Source organism: Bombina bombina, chromosome 3, assembly GCF_027579735.1.
Source record: "Bombina bombina isolate aBomBom1 chromosome 3, aBomBom1.pri, whole genome shotgun sequence".
NCBI classification, from domain to species: Eukaryota; Metazoa; Chordata; class Amphibia; order Anura; family Bombinatoridae; genus Bombina; species Bombina bombina.
In genome coordinates, this window is record NC_069501.1 from 1,035,745,888 (window position 1) to 1,035,768,941 (window position 23,054).

Genomic DNA, 23,054 nt, shown 5'->3' on the forward strand with positions numbered 1-23,054 from the left:
GCGATGATGGAAGTATCAAAGATAATTCGCTGGGCAGAGTCTCACTCTTGCCACCTATCAGCAATCCACATCCCGGGAGTGGAGAACTGGGAGGCGGATTTCCTAAGTCGTCAGACTTTTCATCCGGGGGAGTGGGAACTTCATCCGGAGGTCTTTGCCCAAATACTTCGACGTTGGGGCAAACCAGAAATAGATCTCATGGCGTCTCGACAGAACGCCAAGCTTCCTTGTTACGGGTCCAGATCCAGGGATCCGGGAGCGGCCCTGGTAGATGCTTTGACAGCACCTTGGACCTTCAGGAGGGCTTATGTGTTTCCACCCTTCCCGATGCTTCCTCGATTGATTGCCAGGATCAAACAGGAGAGAGCATCGGTGATTCTAATAGCGCCTGCGTGGCCACGCAGGACCTGGTATGCAGATCTAGTGGACATGTCATCCTGTCCACCTTGGTCTCTGCCTCTGAGACAGGACCTTCTGATTCAGGGTCCCTTCAAACATCAAAATCTAATTTCTCTGAAGCTGACTGCCTGGAAATTGAACGCTTGATTTTATCAAAACGTGGATTTTCTGAGTCAGTAATTGATACCTTAATACAGGCTAGGAAGCCTGTTACCAGAAAGATTTACCATAAAATATGGCGTAAATACCTATATTGGTGCGAATCCAAAGGTTACTCTTGGAGTAAGGTTAGGATTCCTAGGATATTGTCCTTTCTACAAGAAGGTTTAGAAAAGGGTTTATCCGCTATTTCCTTAAAGGGACAGATCTCAGCTCTGTCCATTCTGTTACACAAACGTCTGTCAGAAGTTCCAGACGTTCAGGCTTTTTGTCAGGCTTTGGCCAAGATTAAGCATGTGTTTAAAACTGTTGCTCCGCCATGGAGTTTAAACCTTGTTCTTAACGTTTTACAGGGTGTTCCGTTTGAACCCCTTCATTCCATTGATATAAAATTGTTATCTTGGAAAGTTCTGTTTTTAATGGCTATTTCCTCGGCTCGAAGAGTCTCTGAGTTATCAGCCTTACATTGTGATTCTCCTTATCTGATTTTTCACTCAGACAAGGTAGTTCTGCGTACTAAACCTGGGTTTTTACCTAAGGTAGTCACTAACAGGAATATCAATCAAGAGATTGTTGTTCCATCCTTGTGTCCAAATCCTTCTTCAAAGAAGGAACGACTTCTACACAATCTGGATGTAGTTCGTGCCCTGAAATTTTATTTACAGGCAACTAAAGATTTTCGACAAACGTCTTCCCTGTTTGTCGTTTATTCTGGTCAGAGGAGAGGTCAAAAAGCTTCTGCTACCTCTCTCTCTTTTTGGCTTCGTAGCATAATATGTTTAGCTTATGAGACTGCTGGACAGCAGCCTCCTGAAAGAATTGCAGCTCATTCCACTAGAGCTGTGGCTTCCACTTGGGCCTTTAAGAATGAGGCCTCTGTTGAACAGATTTGCAAGGCTGCAACTTGGTCTTCGCTTCATACTTTTTCCAAATTTTCCAAATTTGACACTTTTGCTTCTTCGGAGGCTGTTTTTGGGAGAAAGGTTCTTCAGGCAGTGGTTCCTTCCGTATAAAGATCCTGCCTGTCCCTCCCGTCATCAGTGTACTTTAGCTTTGGTATTGGTATCCCACAAGTAATGATGACCCGTGGACTGACCACACTTAACAGGAGAAAACATAATTTATGCTTACCTGATAAATTCCTTTCTCCTGTAGTGTGGTCAGTCCACGGCCCGCCCTGTTTTTTATGGCAGGTCAAAATTTTTAAATTATACTCCAGTCACCAATGCACCCTTTAGCTTCTCCTTTCTCGTTGGTTCTCGGTCGAATGACTGGGTGTGACGTAGAGGGGAGGAGCTATATAGCAGCTCTGCTTGGGTGATCCTCTTGCACTTCCTGTTGGGGAGGAGCAAATATCCCACAAGTAATGATGACCCGTGGACTGACCACACTACAGGAGAAAGGAATTTATCAGGTAAGCATAAATTATGTTTTTAAAAACCGGGCACTCATTTTTTTGAAAGTTGACATTCACTTTAAGCCTACATATGTTTATACTTCAACAAAGGATAACAAAAAAATAACAAAAAAATAACGTAAATTTGATAATAAAAGTAAATTGGAAAGTTGTTTAAAAAGTAAACATTTATAATTCAGATAGAGCATGCAATTTTACTTTACTGTCCCTTTTAGTATCAGTTGGTCTGGTTTTTTTAGATTTTCTTACTAATGTTATATTTGTGAGGAAATTCAGTATTATGGTAGTTATACAACGGTTCCATTTACACCGTTTCAGAATAACAACCTTTTTTTCCAGTCATGTGACTGCTATTGAAAAGCATTGGGAAGCAGTGCATTTATTAAAATAGCCAGTAGGTGGAGCTGTCCGCTTGTGTTGCAGCAAAGCCAAGCAAGCTGAAATTAATCAGTTTAACCAGACCTGAGCTATCGAGCAGATTTCAAAGGAACACGATCTTCCCGTCTATAAATCAGTCCAGATTGGAATGCATAGAAAGAACTGTGAAAAGTGAAATCTGTGTTGTGTGATTATTTTATTAGGTTTATAATGCTGTTTAGCAAATGTTTTTGTTCCTTTAACTTAGTTTAATTATATATTCTGTGTTGTGTGATTATTTTATTAGGTTTATAATGCTGTTTAGCATTTAAAGTCTTCATTTTAAAGCTTTAAAAATAATGTATTAGGTGTTACTTATGACAATTTTGAGAGGGGTCTGGAACCTAACTCCCTCACTTCCCATTGACTTACATTATAAACTGGGTTTCAATTTACAACGGTTTCGATTTACAACCATTCCTTCTGGAACCTAACCCCGGCGTAAACTGAGGGCTACCTGTATATATAAACCAAAATTCATTAAAATTATGGGGGGGAGATAAAAAACTGAAATTAAAATCCTCCATGTCTCAAAAATAAATCAATGTAAATATTTGCATAGGAAATTAGTACATCTAGGCAAGTATCCCCGCTTGCTTTTCCCCAGAAATTCTTAATATACAATGTTTCCAATGCACAAGAGAATTGTGGGTAAGATATGCAAATTCTCAGTTTTTTTGCTTCAAACAGCGATCCTTTTAAACAGTATTATAACCGCAAACCAGAAATCACTCACTAGACAAGCCTGTTTCATTCTTTTTTTTTTTTTAACCGTCACATGTAACTAAGGAAAAATTTTATTTTATTTTATAAAGTATATTATTTTTATTGATACATTTAAAATCCATAGCAAATTTTAACTTTGAGTAACATATAATTATTTTGTGGTTTTCTTATTTAGATTAGGAATTCATGTAGAACTACTATTTAATTATTCTGAAGTATAATCTCAAGTCTTCTGATTTTAATTATTTCATTAAATATTTTAGAGATTGCAGAAAAGGTCTGTACAAGATTCTGTAGATTTACATCTGAGAGTGCCACTTGAAAAAGAAATTCCGGTGACATTAGCTCCAAAACCAGAACCTGTACCCGAGCCTGAAGAAATAGAGTTTCAAGAACTAACGGAGGTAAAAAATGTTTTGGCCACGTTAGTGTGAATTTAAATACTAAATTGGGCAATGTTTGTTGTTTTTATCATTTATTATTATTGGGACATTATATTATATAATTACACTGTATATTCTATATAATTAATATCCAGAAATTTCCACTAGTCCCAGACAAGTAAGAAATTGTAGTGGGTGAGTGGGAAAAACAAACGATAACAACTTTTCCCTATTTTTAGCATTGAGTTGACTAGTAACTTTTCACTTTGAACTAGTAACTTGTATCCTCTAGTAAACTTTTAGTGATGTTTTTACACACACTTATATATGTATGTGTTGTGACCTTTTAGCCTAGAGGATGTCTACGGATTACGTTTCACTTTTTCAGGACAGTGTAAGTTTTTTTTTTTTTTTTTTAAATAACTTCTCCTGGCTTATATGCAACCCAGAAATAATAGCAGTTATCATTTAGATTGTTTATATTAAATCAGGTGATTTGGGACTATGCATTGTGTTATATGGTGTCAAGCTTGTTATTTACACCAAGCCCTAGATTTATGGGAGCTATTTAAATTGATGTGCACCATTATTAACTGATTGCATGCTATTGCTGATTAAATGTTTTTTGTTTTCAATAACAGGACAATGGCTTTGTCCTGTTATTGATATATTGTCCTTAGTGCTTTATACTTTTATTTTAATAGTTTTTTCTTCTTAAATGGAAAGAGTCCACAGCTGCATTCATTACTTTTGGGAAATAAGATCCTGGCCACCAGGAGGAGGCAAAAACAACCCAGCCAAAGGCTTAAATACTCCTCCCACTCCCCTCATCCCCCAGTCATTCTTTGCATTTCGTCCCAGGAGGATGGCAGAGAAGTGTCAGAATTACTCTTCGGCATGGGACAGGAGTTTTAAGTAGTCCTGTCAGTCTCTCAGTGAGGGCTTGGATGAAAGTTAGAGCCTGGAGATGCAGGGAGTTTCTTTCTGCGAAATCATCCCGACTCATATTAACAGCTCCTCAAGCAATCAGTGTTGTCTAACTTTGTTTCGCTGCCGCCTTTCTTCTCTCAAGTCCATGGCGGAGGCGATGCTACTATCAGTCACACTTGAAGGGCCGTTCCACAGCGTAGATTCCGGTAAGATTGTTTCATTTTACTTTATTTACAATGTATTGTAATGTGAATGTTTCCCGAGAGGCTACCGCCTTGCGGGTCTAAATAAGGATCTCAGTCAGTCTCTCTTAGTATCTTGGAATTGAGGGTTAATATCTCCTGAGGGGGGTTATTGAACAGGGAGGGGTTTTATAATCATGTTTGTTATGTGATTCAACCTACTTATGTGCGTTGTTTACTGGGCTCGTGGTTGGAACATTGAGGCCTTTGGAAGTGACGCAGCCTTTTGGTTGGGCACGCTTGTTTGGACTGTACGGTTCACCTTGTGTTCAGGCGTGGCTACGTTCCGTTGTTCCATTTCCACATTACTGACCGTGTGACGAAGGAATTTTTCTAGTCTGCAGGGGTCTGGTCATAGGTGGTGAGTGCCCCAGCCATTGGGGGTGTCAGGTGCCATTTTAGTTTACTTTAGTCCATATTTATATATCCTCTATCCAGTTATGTGTGTTAATTTCAGATTCAGTTACAAGATTTGAGATTCTGTATCAGGTGATGAATTCTGAGTGGCCTCGTTGACGCATGTCAACCAGTTTTGTTCCGTATGCCATTTCAGAGTGCCTGGTTCCTCAGGCTCGGGAAATCAGGGGACTGCTGAGCCATCCGCCTCTGGGGGTCCTGTCCTCCGAGAGGCAAGTTCCATATAAAATCATACTTATGCACATGAGGGTAACCCAGTTCATGGTTCCTCCATGTGGGGTGGCGTGTTTCCCCCTGAGGTTGCAGCACGTTTTCGCTTCCACATCATGTTGGCGATTGTTCGTCTGCAGAGTCCAGACGTTTATTTGAGAATGTGCTTGTGCTCTATTGTCCCGGGCCTTTTGCCTTGGGGAGGGCCTCTGCATTTCCCCGCGGGGGTATATGTCCCTGAGTGTTGTGCCTTCCGTTACAGGATTGCGTGCCTTTGCGTGTTGCTCAGACATGTTTTTCAGTTATTGAATGACCCTATCGTTACCTGATACGGGGAATTTCAGTCTGATAATTCGAATGGTGCACCTCTTTAGACATGTGGGGATGAAGTAATCTCCTGATTGTCATTTGTTTGAGATCTTTCCCAGTTTTTTGTGATAGGGCTCCGTTTGGCTGGTCCTGCGGGTAGGCCTGTGTCTTTTTGCCTTATATTTTATATCCGATGGGATGTCTTTTTTGTTTCCTTCAGGAACTTTCTGGAATTGATACTCTTTATTACTTCTTCGGCAGTTGTTGGACATGTTAGTCCTCTGTTAAAAATTTCTGTTTCTTTCATGTAATTGGCGAGAGTCCATGAGCTAGTGACGTATGGGATATACAATCCTACCAGGAGGGGCAAAGTTTCCCAAATCTCAAAATGCCTATAAATACACCCCTCACCACACCCACAGTTCAGTTTTACAAACTTTGCCTCCTATGGAGTTGGTGAAGTAAGTTTTTGCTAAGATTTCTACGTTGATATGCGCTTCTCAGCATTTTTTGAAGCCTGATTCCTCTGAGTACAGTGAATGTCAGAGGGATGTGAAGGGAGTATCACCTATTGAATGCAATGGTTTTCCTCACAGAGATCTATTTCATAGGTTCTCTGTTATTGGTCGTAGAGATTCGTCTCCTACCTCCCTTTTCAGATCGACGATATACTCTCATATTCCATTACCTCTACTGATAACCGTTTCAGTACTGGTTTGGCTATCTGCTATATGTGGATGGTTGTCTTTTTGGTAAGTAGGTTTTCATTTACTTAAGACACTCTCAGCTATGGTTTGGCACTTTATGTATTTATATAAAGTTCTAAATATATGTATTGTACTTATATTTGCCATGATTCAGGTTTTCAGTATATTTCTTTTTTTGCAGACTGTCAGTTTCATATCTGGGAAAAACTTTTTTATGAAAAATTATTTTTTACCTGGGGTTTAGTCTTTTTCAATTGACTGTCTTTTAAATTTGCAGGCAGAATTAGGCTCGCGAGGGCGCAATATGGCAAAATTTATTGCGTCATTTTTGGCGTGAGATTTTTTTGGCGCAAAGTTACGTTCGTTGACGCCAGCTCGTCATTTCAGAGTCCTTCACAAGGTTGCATCATCTATGACACAAGTGTTTCGTTTCCGGACGTTTTTGGCGCCAAAAAAATATTTTTCTGCTTTTTGTGCTTTTTGCGCAAATATTTTCATTATTTAAAACCCCTTTCCTTTTGCCTCTGGCCTTTTTCTGTCAGAGGGCTATGCTGTTTGTATTCTTTCCCATTCCTGAAACTGCCATATAAGGAAATTGATAATTTTGCTTTATATGTAGTTTTTTTCTCTCAGATTTGCAAGATGTCTCAATCTGATCCTGTCTCAGAATTTACTGCTGGATTCCTGCTGCCTAATAACGGTTCTACCAAAGCTAAGTGCATTTGTTGTAAACTTGTGGAGATTATACCTCCAGCTGTGGTTTGTAATAGTTGTCATGATAAACTTTTACATGCAGAAAATGTTTCCATCAGTAGTAGTTCATTACCTGTTGCTGTTCCCTCAACATCTAATGCACAAGATATACCTGTAAATTTAAAATAATTTCTGATTCTATTCAGAAGGCTTTGTCTGCCATTCCACCTTCTAATAAACGTAAAAGGTCTTTTAAAACTTCTCATAGAGTTGATGAAATTTCAAATGACCGGCAACATACTGATTTATCTTTCTCTGATGAGGATCTGATTCAGAAGATCCTGCTTCAGATATTGACACTGACAAATCCTCTTATTTAAAATGGAGTATATTCGTTCTTTGTTAAAAGAAGTGTTGATTACATTAGATATGGAGGAAACTAGTCCTCTTGATATTAAAACTAGTAAACATTTAAATTCTGTTTATAAACCTCCTGTGGTTATTCCAGAGGTTTTTCCAGTTCCTGATACTATTTCCGATATTTCTAAGGAAAGGAATAGGCCTGGTACTTTTATTCCTTCTTCAAGGTTTAAAAAATTGTATCCTTTGTCAACTGTTAGATTGGAGTTTTGGAGGAGGGGGTGGGGTGTGTGTAGCACATTGTGCCCTTAGTGTATACCCTTAAATCTAATATTGAATAATTTAATGTACTGATTAGCTAAAAACTCCAAATTCATATTCTCGTGTCTTTTTTATTAAAAAATACAACTTTTTTTGTTTTTTTCTACACACAAAGGATTTGGATTTTAACTATGTGTTTATATTGTATTGGTTTCATCATGAAATAACTATGCCTGACAAACATAAGGGTTAAATAGATATCTAATTAAGGTGAACAGCTGTGTTTAGGGGTGTAACCACCCTAATGTGTTTCTATTGGTTAAATGTAGTATATATTCTTGAGCTCTCAGTCAGGTTGTTAGATGCCTGAGGAAACGGCAAGCTAGCTGAGAAACTAGTTGCATTTTAATACACAGTGATATATGTATACACTGTATTTTTAAAGACCATTGTTTTAATAAAAGTGATTTTAAAACTTATCACTTGACTGAAAGCCTGTCCATGTTTGCGGTTGGAGACTACAGCCTAGACTGGGTCCTCAGCAGACAATCCTTTCATCCAGGAGAATGGTCTCTCCATCCTGAGTGTATGCAGAGATTTGCAAGAGGAAGATCGTATAACGTCTCAATGCCAAACTACCCAGATAGGGGTCGAGGTACAGGGATCCTCAGGCGGAGCTAATAGATGCATTAGCGGTGCCTTGGAGGTTCAATCTAATTGATCCTTTCCGACCGCTAACACTACTTCCTAGTGTAGTGGCTCGAGTCAAGCAGACGTCGGTGATACTGACTGCTCCGTCTTGGCCGCGAAGGATATGGTTTGCGTATCTAGTGAGGATGTCATCATCTCCTCCGTGGAAGTTACCTTGTCGCAGGGATCTGGTGTTCATCAATGTCTAGATTCTCTGAAGCTGACTGCGTGGAGATTGAAAACTTAGTCCTAGCAAAGAGGGTTTTCTGAGTTATTTTTACTCTCATTCAAGCTCATAAGCTGGTTGCTCGTCGCATCTATCATAAGGTGTGGAGGACCTACTTATTCTGTTCTCCAGGGTGAACTGGAGAAGGGCTTTTCTGCAAGTCCCCTGAAGGGACAGTTTTCAGCCCTGTTTCTCTTACTTGGTGTATTCAGTCCACGGATTCATCCTTACTTGTGGGATATTCTCAATCCCTACAGGAAGTGGCAAAGAGAGCACACAGCAAAGCTGTCCATATAGCTCCCCTCAGGCTCCGCCCCCCCAGTCATTCTCTTTGCCGCTCTAACTAGTAGCATCTCCACGGGGGTGGTAAAGAGTATGTGGTGTTTAGTTGTAGTTTTCTTCTGTTATGTGTGATCAGTCCACGGGTCATCATTACTTCTGGGATATAACTCCTCCCCAACAGGAAATGCAAGAGGATTCACCCAGCAGAGCTGCATATAGCTCCTCCCCTCTACGTCAGTCCCAGTCATTCTCTTGCACCCAACGACTAGATAGGATGTGTGAGAGGACTATGGTGATTATACTTAGTTTTTATGACTTCAATCAAAAGTTTGTTATTTTACAATAGCACCGGAGCGTGTTATTACTTCTCTGGCAGAGTTTGAGGAAGAATCTGCCAGAGTTTTTTACTATGATTTTAACCGGAGTAGTTAAGATCATATTGCTGTTCTCGGCCATCTGAGGGAGGTAAAGGCTTCAGATCAGGGGACAGCGGGCAGATGAATCTGCATTGAGGTATGTAGCAGTTTTTATTTTCTGAATGGAATTGATGAGAAAATCCTGCCATACCGTTAAAATGACATGTATGTATACACTTCAGTATTCTGGGGATGGTATTTCACCGGAACTACTCTGCTAAAGGTCACTAATACTTTTAATAACTATTTATCATGTTAAACGTTTTTGCTGGAATGTAGAATCGTTTACATTGCTGAGGTACTGTGTGAATAGATATTTGGGCATTATTTTCCACTTGGCAGTTTTTTGCTTGTAATTGTGACAGTTTCGTTTCTCTTCACTGCTGTGTGGGAGAGGGAGGGGCCGTTTTTGGCGCTCTTTACTACGCATCAAAAAATTCCAGTCAGTCACTTTTATTTTTCCTGCATGATCCGGTTCATCTCTGACAGATCTCAGGGGTCTTCAAACTTCTTTGAAGGGAGGTAACTTCTCTCAGCAGAGCTGTGAGAATTCTTATAGTGACTGTGCATAAAAACGTTGCTTTGTACTTTTTATGTCAAATTTAATTATTGTTATTTTACTAATGGGAACAAACCTTTGCTAAGAGTTGTGTTGTTTTAAAGTTTGATGCTATAACTGCTTTTCAGTTCATTATTTCAACTGTTATTTAATCGTTTAGTACCTCTTTGAGGCACAGTATTTTTTTTGCTAAAAAAGATTATAACCAAGTTGTAAGTTTTTTGCTAGTGTGTTAAACATGTCTGACTCAGAGGAAGATATCTGTGTCATTTGTTCCAATGCCAAGGTGGAGCCCAATAGAAATTTATGTACTAACTGTATTGATGCTACTTTAAATAAAAGTCAATCTGTACAATGTGAACAAATTTCACCAAACAGCGAGGGGAGAGTTATGCCGACTAACTCGCCTCACGCGGCAGTACCTGCATCTCCCGCCCGGGAGGTGCGTGATATTATGGCGCCTAGTACATCTGGGCGGCCATTACAGATAACATTACAAGATATGGCTACTGTTATGACTGAAGTTTTGTCTAAATTACCAGAACTAAGAGGCAAGCGTGATCACTCTGGGGTGAGAACAGAGTGCGCTGACAATGCTAGGGCCATGTCTGATACTGCGTCACAGCTCGCAGAGCATGAGGACGGAGAGCTTCATTCTGTGGGTGACGGTTCTGATCCAAACAAATTGGACTCAGATATTTCAAATTTTAAATTTAAATTGGAGAACCTCCGTGTATTACTAGGGGAGGTCTTAGCAGCTCTTAACGATTGTAACACCGTTGCAATACCAGAGAAACTGTGTAGGTTGGATAAATACTTTGCGGTACCGGCGAGTACTGACGTTTTTCCTATACCTAAGAGACTAACTGAAATTGTTACTAAGGAGTGGGATAGACCCGGTGTGCCGTTCTCACCCCCTCCAATATTTAGAAAGATGTTCCCAATAGACGCCACCACTAGGGACTTATGGCAGACGGTCCCCAAGGTGGAGGGAGCAGTTTCTACTTTAGCTAAGCGTACCACTATCCCGGTGGAGGATAGCTGTGCTTTTTCAGATCCAATGGATAAAAAGTTAGAGGGTTACCTTAAGAAAATGTTTGTTCAACAAGGTTTTATATTACAACCCCTTGCATGTATCGCGCCGATTACGGCTGCGGCAGCATTTTGGATTGAGTCGCTGGAAGAGAACCTTAGTTCATCTACGCTAGACGACATTACGGACAGGCTTAGAGTCCTTAAACTAGCTAATTCTTTCATTTCGGAGGCCGTAGTACATTTAACTAAACTTACGGCTAAGAACTCAGGATTCGCCATACAGGCACGTAGGGCGCTGTGGCTAAAATCCTGGTCAGCTGATGTGACTTCTAAGTCCAAATTACTTAATATACCTTTCAAGGGGCAGTCTTTATTTGGGCCCGGTTTGAAAGAAATTATCGCTGACATTACAGGTGGTAAGGGCCACGCCCTACCTCAAGACAAAGCCAAAGCTAAGGCTAGACAGTCTAATTTTCGTCCCTTTCGGAATTTCAAAACAGGAGCAGCATCAACCTCCACTGCACCAAAACAGGAAGGAGCTGTTGCTCGTTACAGGCAAGGCTGGAAGCCTAACCAGTCCTGGAACAAGAGCAAGCAGGCCAGGAAACCTGCTGCTGCCCCAAAGACAGCATGAACCGAGAGCCCCCGATCCGGGACCGGATCTAGTGGGGGGCAGACTCTCTCTCTTTGCCCAGGCCTGGGCAAGAGATGTTCAGGATCCCTGGGCTCTAGAGATCATATCTCAGGGATACCTTCTAGACTTCAAATTATCTCCCCCAAGAGGGAGATTTCATCTGTCAAGGTTGTCAACAAACCAGATAAAGAAAGAAGCGTTTCTACGCTGCGTACAAGATCTGTTATTAATGGGAGTGATCCATCCGGTTCCGCGGTCGGAACAAGGACAAGGGTTCTACTCAAACCTGTTTGTGGTTCCCAAAAAAGAGGGAACTTTCAGGCCAATCTTAGATTTAAAGATTCTAAACAAATTCCTAAGAGTTCCATCGTTCAAAATGGAAACTATTCGGACAATCTTACCCATGATCCAAGAGGGTCAGTACATGACCACAGTGGATTTAAAGGATGCTTACCTTCACATACCGATCCACAAAGATCATCACCGGTACCTAAGGTTTGCCTTCTTAGACAGGCACTACCAGTTTGTAGCTCTTCCATTCGGACTGGCTACGGCTCCAAGAATCTTCACAAAGGTTCTGGGTGCCCTTCTAGCGGTACTAAGACCGCGAGGGATTTCGGTAGCTCCGTACCTAGACGACATTCTAATACAAGCTTCAAGCTTTCAAACTGCCAAGTCTCATACAGAGTTAGTTCTGGCATTTCTAAGGTCGCATGGATGGAAAGTGAACGAAAAGAAGAGTTCTCTTTTTCCTCTCACAAGAGTTCCATTCTTGGGGACTCTTATAGATTCTGTAGAAATGAAGATTTACCTGACAGAAGACAGGTTAACAAAGCTTCAAAATGCATGCCGCGTCCTTCATTCCATTCAACACCCGTCAGTAGCTCAATGCATGGAGGTGATCGGCTTAATGGTAGCGGCAATGGACATAGTACCTTTTGCACGCCTTCACCTCAGACCGCTGCAATTATGCATGCTAAGTCAGTGGAATGGGGATTACTCAGATTTGTCCCCTACTCTGAATCTGAATCAAGAGACCAGAAATTCTCTTCTATGGTGGCTTCATCGGCCACACCTGTCCAGGGGGATGCCATTCAGCAGGCCAGACTGGACAATTGTAACAACAGACGCCAGCCTACTAGGTTGGGGCGCTGTCTGGAATTCTCTGAAGGCTCAGGGACTATGGAATCAGGAGGAGAGTCTCCTTCCAATAAACATTCTGGAATTGAGAGCAGTTCTCAATGCCCTTCTGGCTTGGCCCCAGTTAACAACTCGGGGGTTCATCAGGTTTCAGTCGGACAACATCACGACTGTAGCTTACATCAACCATCAGGGAGGGACAAGAAGCTCCCTAGCAATGATGGAAGTATCAAAGATAATTCGCTGGGCAGAGTCTCACTCTTGCCACCTGTCAGCAATCCACATCCCGGGAGTGGAGAACTGGGAGGCGGATTTCTTGAGTCGCCAGACTTTTCATCCGGGGGAGTGGGAACTTCATCCGGAGGTCTTTGCCCAAATACTTCGACGTTGGGGCAAACCAGAGATAGATCTCATGGCGTCTCGCCAGAACGCCAAACTTCCTCGCTACGGGTCCAGATCCAGGGATCCGGGAGCAGTTCTGATAGATGCTTTGACAGCACCTTGGAACTTCAGGATGGCTTATGTGTTTCCACCCTTCCCGCTGCTTCCTCGATTGATTGCCAAAATCAAACAGGAGAGAGCATCAGTAATTCTAATAGCACCTGCATGGCCACGCAGGACTTGGTATGCAGATCTGGTGGACATGTCATCCTGTCCGCCTTGGTCTCTACCTCTAAGACAGGACCTTCTGATACAGGGTCCATTCAAACATCAAAATCTAACTTCTCTGAAGCTGACTGCTTGGAAATTGAACGCTTGATTTTATCAAAACGTGGTTTTTCTGAGTCGGTTATTGATACCCTGATTCAGGCTAGGAAGCCTGTTACCAGAAGGATTTACCATAAAATATGGCGGAAATACCTATACTGGTGCGAATCCAAAGGTTACTCCTGGAGTAAGGTTAGGATCGCTAGGATATTGTCTTTTCTACAAGAAGGTTTAGAAAAGGGTTTATCAGCTAGTTCATTAAAGGGACAGATTTCAGCTCTGTCCATCTTGTTACACAGACGTCTGTCAGAAAATCCAGACGTCCAGTCCTTTTGTCAGGCTTTAGCTAGGATCAAGCCTGTATTTAAAGCTGTTGCTCCACCATGGAGTTTAAACTTAGTTCTTAACGTTTTACAGGGTGTTCCGTTTGAACCCCTTCATTCCATTGATATAAAAATGTTATCTTGGAAAGTTCTGTTTTTAATGGCTATTTCCTCGGCTCGAAGAGTCTCTGAGTTATCAGCCTTACATTGTGATTCCCCTTATCTGATTTTTCACTCAGACAAGGTAGTTCTGCGTACTAAACCTGGGTTCTTACCTAAGGTAGTCTCTAACAGGAACATCAATCAAGAGATTGTTGTACCATCCTTGTGTCCAAATCCTTCTTCAAAGAAGGAACGTCTTCTACACAATCTGGATGTAGTTCGTGCCCTCAAGTTCTACTTGCAGGCAACTAAAGATTTTCGCCAAACTTCTTCCTTGTTTGTCGTTTACTCTGGACAGAGGAGAGGTCAAAAAGCTTCTGCTACCTCTCTCTCTTTTTGGCTTCGTAGCATAATACGTTTAGCCTATGAGACTGCTGGACAGCAGCCTCCTGAAAGAATTACAGCTCACTCCACTAGAGCTGTGGCTTCCACTTGGGCCTTTAAGAATGAGGCCTCTGTTGAACAGATTTGCAAGGCTGCAACTTGGTCTTCGCTTCATACTTTTTCCAAATTTTACAAATTTGACACTTTTGCTTCTTCGGAGGCTATTTTTGGGAGAAAGGTTCTTCAGGCAGTGGTTCCTTCTATATAATGAGCCTGCCTATCCCTCCCGTCATCCGTGTACTTTTGCTTTGGTATTGGTATCCCAGAAGTAATGATGACCCGTGGACTGATCACACATAACAGAAGAAAACATAATTTATGCTTACCTGATAAATTCCTTTCTTCTGTTGTGTGATCAGTCCACGGCCCGCCCTGTTTTAAGGCAGGTAAATATCTTTTAAATTATACTCCAGTCACCACTTCACCCTTGGTTACTCCTTTCTCGTTGATTCTTGGTCGAATGACTGGGACTGACGTAGAGGGGAGGAGCTATATGCAGCTCTGCTGGGTGAATCCTCTTGCATTTCCTGTTGGGGAGGAGTTATATCCCAGAAGTAATGATGACCCGTGGACTGATCACACAACAGAAGAAAGGAATTTATCAGGTAAGCATAAATTATGTTTTTTATTCTTCTATCAAGAGTTTGTTATTTTAAAATAGTGCCGGCTTGTACTATTTACTCTGCAGCAGAAAATGATGAAGATTTCTGCAGAGAGGAATATGATTTTAGCACCAGTAACTAAAATCCATTGCTGTTCCCACGCAGGACTGTTGAAACCAGAGAACTTCAGTTGGGGGGGAACAATTTGCAGGCTTAACTGCTTCAGGTATGATCAGTCATTTTTCTAACAAGACCAAGTAATGCTAGAAGACTGATAGTAATCCCCATGTGGGAAGGGAAGGTAAGCCATTTTCTGAGACTCGGTATAGAAGGATGGCTTATTTTATAGGGCTTAAATCACTGGTGGACACTGTTATGGGTAAAATCGATTATTTTTTAATATAATCTGATGTTTGCACAAGTGTTTATCATGTTTGGAACACTTTTCTCCAACATTGGTGTGTCCGGTCCACGGCGTCATCCATTACTTGTGGGAAATATTCTCCCCCACAGGGAAAGGCAAGGAGAGCACACAGCAAGAGCTGTCCATATAGCTCCCCCTCTGGCTCCGCCCCCCAGTCATTCTCCTTGCCGCTCTGAACAAGTAGCATCTCCACGGGGATGGTGAGGAGTTTGTGGTGTTAGTTGTAGTTTTTTATTCTTCTATCAAGAGTTTATTTTAAAATAGTGCTGGCTTGTACTATTTACTCTACAACAGAAAAGTGATGAAGATTTCTGTTTAAGAGGGCTATGATTTTAGCACAAGTAACTAAAATCCATTACTGTTACCACGCAGGACTGTTGAAACCAGAGAACTTCAGTTGGGGGTAACAGTTTGCAGACTCATCTGCTTCAGGTATGACTAGTCTCCTTCTAACAACACAGGCTAATGCTAGATGACAGTCATTTTTCCCCTCAGGGAAAACGGTAAGCCCTTTTTCTTTCACCTCAGTAAAAAAGATAACAGGCTTCCCCTTTTTGATTTTTATGCTGGTAGACACTGTTAGGGGCCAAATCGATTGGTTTTTATTACAATATGATGGCAATTGAAATGTTTTATAAGCTCATTTACACTTGGGGACGTTTTTTTATTGATCTGGCTTGCTTTAGACACCTAAATCTAGTCAGGAAGGCCCCTTCACTCTAGTGTACTGAGGGAGGAGGCCTCATTTTAGCACTTCAGCTACGCAGTAGATTTTAAGGCAGTGCATGCAGAGGCGGACTATTTGAGTCGTCAGACTTTCCATCCGGGGGAGTGGGAACTCCACCCGGAGGTCTTTGCTCAGTTAACCCAATTATGGGGCATTCCAGACATGGATCTAATGGCGTCCCGTCAGAACTTCAAGATTCCTTGCTACGGGTCCAGATCCAGGGATCCCAAGGCGACTCTAGTGGATGCATTAGTGGCGCCTTGGTCGTTCAACCTAGCGTATGTGTTTCCACCGTTTCCTCTCCTTCCCAGGCTCGTAGCCAGGATCAAACAGGAGAAGGCCTCTGTGATTCTGATAGCTCCTGCGTGGCCACGCAGGACTTGGTATGCAGACCTGGTGAATATGTCATCGGCTCCACCATGGAAGCTACCTTTGAGACAGGATCTTCTAGTACAAGGTCCATTCGAACATCCAAATCTAGTTTCTCTGCAGCTGACTGCTTGGAAATTGAACGCTTGATTTTATCAAAGCGTGGGTTCTCGAATTCTGTGATAGATACTCTGGTCCAAGCCAGAAAACCTGTGACTAGAAAGATTTACCATAAAATATGGAAAAAATATATCTGCTGGTGTGAATCCAAGGGATTCTCCTGGAGTAAGATTAAAATTCCAAAGATTCTCTCCTTTCTCCAAGAAGGTTTGGATAAAGGGTTGTCAGCTAGTTCTCTAAAAGGACAGATTTCCGCTTTATCCGTCTTGTTACACAAACGACTGGCAGCTGTGCCAGATGTACAATCTTTTGTTCAGGCTTTGGTTAGAATCAAGCCTGTTTACAGACCCATGCCTCCTCCTTGGAGTCTAAATTTAGTTCTTTCAGTTCTTCAAGGGGTTCCGTTTGAACCTTTACATTCCATAGATATTAAGTTATTATCTTAAAAGTTCTGTTTTTGGTTGCTATTTCTTCTGCTATAAGAGTTTCTGAATTATCTGCTTTGCAATGTAATCCACCCTATCTGGTTTTCCATTCAGATAAGGTTGTTTTGCGTACTAAGCCTGGTTTTCTTCCAAAAGTTGTTTCCAACAAGAATATTAACCAGGAAATAGTTGTTCCTTCTCTGTGTCCGAATCCAGTTTCAAAGAAGGAACGTTTATTACACAATTTAGATGTTGTTTGTGCTTTAAAGTTCTACTTAGAAGCAACAAAAGATTTTAGACAAACCATCTTTGTTTGTCGTTTACTCTGGTAAGAGGAGAGGTCAAAAAGCTACTGCTACCTCTCTCTCTTTCTGGCTGAAAAGCATTATTCGATTGGCTTATGAGACTGCCGGACGGCAACCTCCTGACCGAATCACAGCTCACTCTACTAGGGCTGTGGCTTCCACATGGGCCTACAAGAACGAGGCTTCTGTTGATCAGATATGTAAGGCAGCGACTTGGTCCTCTCTGCACACTTTTGCCAAATTCTACAAATTTGATACTTATGCTTCTTCGGAGGCTATTTTTGGGAGAAAGGTTTTGCAAGCCGTGGTGCCTTCCATTTAGGTAACCTGATTTGCTCCCTCCCCTCATCAGTGTCCTAAAGCTTTGGTATTGGTTCCCACAAGTAATGGATGACGCCGTGGACCGGACACACCAATGTTGGAGAAAACAGAATTTATGCTTACCTGATAAATTACTTTCTCCAACGGTGTGTCCGGTCCACGGCCCGCCCTGGTTTCCTAATCAGGTTGAAATTTTTTTTTCTTTATACACTACAGTCACCACGGCACCCTATAGTTTCTCCTTTTTCTCCTAACCATCGGTCGAATGACTGGGGGGCGGAGCCAGAGGGGGAGCTATATGGACAGCTCTTGCTGTGTGCTCTCCTTGCCTTTCCCTGTGGGGGATAATATTTCCCACAAGTAATGGATGACGCCGTGGACCGGACACACCGTTGGAGAAAGTAATTTATCAGGTAAGCATAAATTCTGTTTTTAGGGGTTTTATACGCCTGGCATAATTTTAGACACCTAATTTGGCTTAGGAAGGCCTCACAACTCCGGAGTGAAGAGGGAGAGGGCCTAATTTTTGCGCCTCATTTGCTCAGTTATTTTACAAGATAGCTTCATGCAGCTTCACATGTAGAGTCCAGAGATTGCAGGAGGACTACAGGGAGGCTTATTTTTGTTCCAAAACTAATCCCCAAGGAGGGTAGTGTGTTAAACTGGTGGCCAGCTTCAATTTGCTCCGGTTTGGGCAATAAGGGGTTAATTGACTTGAAACTTGGTGTGCAATCTTTTCAAAGCATTGTGATCATATGGTGTAAATTTCATAAAGATCGTGTGTTTTTTTGAGATTTGGTAAAGTGTGTGCGGTTTATTATTTAAAGGCACAGTAACATTTTTTCAAAAAGTGTATTTTTATGTATTTGAGTGCTATCTAATTCTGTCTAACATGTCTGAGCCTACTGATAGACCTTGTTCTATGTGTTTAAAAGCCATGGCGGTACCCCCATTGCATTTGTTTTTAAAGTGTGCTAAGGTATTTAAACATTTTAATGACCATGCATTGACACTTAAAAATGTAGCCCAAGATGATTCTTTGACGGAAGGTAATGAGGATAGTCCTCCTTCCTCTCCCCATGTGTCGACACCAGTTACGCCCGCGCAAGCGTTGCCTAGTACCTCTAGCGCATTGGCCCCTATTACTTTACAACAATTAGCAGCAGTAATGGATAATTGACTTGCAGCATTTTTATCCAAACTGCCGGTTTTTCCAAAAAAAAAAAAAAAGCGCGATAGCTCAGTTTTAAATACAGAGGATGAGCAATCTGAAGCTTTAGATAATTTATCTGTAGTACCCTCACAAAACTCAGAAGTAGCAGTGAGGGACGGTCTGTCTGAGGGAGAAATTTCTGACACAGGAAAAGTTTCTCAGCAGGCAGAGTCAGATTCCTTAGCGTTTAAATTTAAGCTGAAACACCTTCCGCGTCCTGCTCAAGGAGGTTTTAGCTACGCTGGATGATTGTGACCCCACGGTGGTCCCTGAAAAATTATGTAAAATGGACAGGTTTTTAGAGGTCCCTGTATACACTGAGGCATTTCCGATCCCAAAGAGGGTGGCGGATATTGTGCCTAAGGAGTGGGAGAGACCAGGTGTACCCTTTGTTCCCCCACCTATATTTAAGAAAATGTTCCCCATAAATGACACCAGGCGGGGACGCGTGGCAGACGGTCCCCAAGGTAGAGGGGCTGTTTCAACACTTGCTAAGCATACAACTATACCAATAGAGGACAGTTGTGCTTTCAAAGATCCTATGGATAAAAAATTGGAAGGTTTGCTGAAGAAAATTTTTGTTCAGCAAAGTTTTTCTTCTTCAACCAATTGCCTGCATTATTCCAGTAACTACTGCAGCGGCTTTTTGGTTCGAGGCCCTGGAGGAGTCGCTCCAGAGGGAGACTTCATATGATGAGGTCATGGATAGAATTCATGCTCTAAAGCTGGCTAATTCTTTTATCACTGATGCCGCTCTCTATTTAGCTAAGCTAGCGGCGAAAAACTCAGGTTTTGCCATCATGGCGCGAAGATCGCTTTGGCCCAAATCGTGGTCGGCTGATGTGTCGTCCAAAATGAAACTGTTAAATATTCCCTTCAAGGGGCAAACCCTATTTGGCCCAGAGCTGAAAGAAATTATTTCAGATATCACTGGGGGCAAGGGCCATGCCCTGCCACAAGATAGCCTTGTTTTTGGCCTTAAACGGCCTAATTTTAGCTCCTTTCGCAACTTCAGGAGCGGACCTGCCACAACCTCTGCTGCCGCAAAGCAAGATAATGCTTCCCAGCCCAAAGCAACTTGGAAACCCCTGCAGGGCTGGAATAAGGGTAAACAGGCCAAGAAGCCTGCTCCTGCTACCAAGACAGCATGAGGGGGTAGCCCCCGATCCAGGATTAGATCGAGTAGGGGGCAGACTTTCTCTCTTCGCTCAGGCTTGGGCAAGAGATGTTCCAGATCCCTGGGCATTAGAAATAGTTGCTCAGGGGTACCTTCTAGAATTCAAGGATTCTCCCCCAAGGGGAAGGTTCCACATTTCTCATTGTCGGACAACATCATGACTGTAGCGTACATCAATCATCAGGGAGGAACAAAAAGTTCCCTAGCGATGAAGGTAGTATCCAAGATCATCAAATGGGCGGAGGATCACTCCTGCCATCTATCTGCAATTCACATCCCAGGGGTAGACAACTGGGAGGCGGATTTTCTAAGTCGTCAGACTTTCCATCCGGGGGAGTGGGAACTCCACCCGGAGGTTTTTGCTCAGCTGACTCAGCTATGGGGCATTCCAGAATTGGATCTGATGGCGTCCCGTCAGAACACCAAACTTACCCTTTATGGATCCAGATCCAGGGATCCCAAGGCAGCATTGATAGATGCATTAATAGCGCCTTGGTCGTTCAGTCTAGCTTATGTCTTTCCACCGTTTCCTCTTCTCCCTCGGCTAGCAGCCAGAATCAAACAGGAGAAGGCTTCGGTAATTCTGATAGCGCCTGCGTGGCCACGCAGGACTTGGCATGCACACCTAGTGGATATGTCATCGGTCCCACCATGGGAACTGCCATCGAGGCAGGATCTTCTAATTAAGGTCCTTTCAAGCATCCAAATCTAGTTTCTCTGCAACTGACTGCTTGGAAATTGAACGCTTAATTCTAGCTAAGCGTGGTTTCTCTGAATCAGTTATAGACACTCTGATACAGGCCAGAAAGCCTGTCACCAGGAAAATTTACCATAAGATATGGCGGAAATATCTTTGTTGGTGTTAAATACAAGGGTTACTCGTGGAGTAAGATTAGGATTCCAAGGATATTGTCTTTTCTCCAAGAAGGATTGGAGAAGGGTCTGTCAGCTAGTTCCTTAAAGGGACAGATATCTGCTCTGTCTGTTCTGTTACATAAGCGTCTGGCTGCTGTACCAGACGTTCAGGTGTTTCCACAGGCCCTAGTCAGAATCAAGGCTGTTTATAAGCCTGTGGCTCCTCCATGGAGTCTAAATTTAGTTCTTTCAGTTCTTCAAGGGGTTCCAATTGAACCTTTGCATTCCATAGATATTAAGTTTTTATCTTGGAAAGTTTTGTTTTTAGTAGCCATTTCTTCTGCTTGTAGAGTTTCTGAATTGTCTGCTTTGCAGTGTAATTCACCCTATCTGGTGTTCCATGCAGATAAGGTTGTTTGGCGCACCAAACCTGGTTTCCTTCCAAAAGTGGTTTCTAATAAGAATATTAACCAGGAAATCATTGTTCCTTCTCTGTGTCCTAATCCAGTTTCTAAGAAGGAACGACTTTTACACAATCTTGACGTGGTTCGTGCTTTAAAATTCTATTTAAAAGCAACTAAAGATTTCAGACAAACATCATCCTTGTTTGTTGTCTATTCTGGTAAGAGGAGAGGTCAGAAAGCGACTGCTACCTCTTTCCTTTTGGCTGAAAAGCATCATCCGTTTGGCTTATGAGACTGCGGGACTGCAGCCTCCTGAACGAATCACAGCTCATTCCACTAGAGCTGTGGCTCCCACATGGGCTTTCAAGAATGAGGCTTCTGTTGAACAGATTTGTACGGCAGCGACTTGGTCTTCACTGCATACATTTGCCATATTTTACAAATTCGATACTTTTGCTTCTTCGGAGGCTATTTTTGGGAGAAAGGTTTTGCAAGCAGTGGTGCCTTCCGTTTAGGTTACTTGACTTGTCCCCTCCCTTCATCCGTGTCCTATTGCTTTGGTATTGGTATCCCACAAGTAAGGATGAATCCGTGGACTGAATACACCAAGTAAGAGAAAACAGAATTTATGCTTACCTGATAAATTACTTTCTCTTACGGTGTATTCAGTCCACGGCCCGCCCTGACATTTAAGTCAGGTTCAAATTTAATTTTTAATAACTACAGTCACCACTGCACCCTATGGTTCTCCTTTTTCTCCTAACCGTCGGTCGAATGACTGGGGGGGCGGAGCCTGAGGGGAGCTATATGGACAGCTTTGCTGTGTGCTCTCTTTGCCACTTCCTGTAGGGATTGAGAATATCCCACAAGTAAGGATGAATCCGTGGACTGAATACACCGTAAGAGAAAGTAATTTATCAGGTAAGCATAAATTCTGTTTTTTGTTACTGCACAAGAGGTTTGCAGAGCTTCCAGATGTGCAGCCATTTTTAAGGCTCTGCTGTGATCAGACCTGTGTTTAGATCTAAGGCCCCTCCTTGGAGTTTAAATATTGTCCTTAAGGTTCTGCATCGGGCTCCATTGGAGCCTATGCATGAAGAAGACATTAAATTGTTTTCTTGGAAGGTTCTTTTTCTACTGACTATTGCTTCTGCGCGCAGAGTATCTGTGATTGCTGCCTTGCAATGCGTCCCTCCTTATCTGGCTTTTCTTGCCGATAAGGCTGTTCTACGAACCAAGTTAGGTTTTCTTCCTAAGGTTGTGTCAATTTGCAACATCAGTCAAGAGATAGTGGTTCCTTTCTTATGTCCTAATCCTTCTTCGTCGAAGGAACGTTAACAACTTCTTTCTGGATGTGGTTTGTGCCTTGAAGTTCTATCTTCGGGCGACAAAGGAATTTAGACAAACCTCTTTCTCTGTTTGTTCTCTTTTCCGGGAAGCGTAGGGGGTCAGAGGGCCTCTTACTTATCTTTTTGTCTGTGGAGTGTCATCCGTTGAGCATAGAAACGGCGCGACATAAGACTCCTCTGAGGATTATGGCTCCTTCTACGAGAGCAGTGGTTTTCTCTTGGGCCTTCAAAAATGAGGCCTCTATGGATCAGATTTGTAAGGCGGCTATCTGGTTCTCCTTACATACTTTTTCCAAAATTTTACAAGATTGATGTTTTTGCTTTTGCTGAAGCAGCCTTCGGGAGAGAGGTTTTGAGGCTGTGGTGTCCTCAGATTAGGATCCGCCTCTTTTTTTCCCCTCCCGTTAGCATTCCGTGTACTCTAGAGCTTGGTTATAGGTTTCCCACAAGTAAGGAATGTAGCTGTGGACTCTTCCCATATTAAGATGGAAAACATAAGTTATGCTTACCTGATAATTTCATTTTTATCTGTATGGGAAGAATCCCAGCTCCCGCCCGTGTTCTCCGATGGGCG

At 42.3% G+C, this 23,054-nt stretch overlaps 1 protein-coding gene across 1 annotated transcript in view; it reads left to right on the plus strand.

The window, feature by feature from the left end:
- SENP1 (SUMO specific peptidase 1) overlaps positions 1–23,054 on the plus strand; it is a 357,101-nt gene that overhangs the window by 97,869 nt on the left and 236,178 nt on the right. The window contains exon 12 of the mRNA XM_053708240.1: positions 3,382–3,522. Coding sequence (XP_053564215.1) covers positions 3,382–3,522 — 141 coding nt within the window. The remainder of the gene's footprint in view (positions 1–3,381; positions 3,523–23,054) is intronic.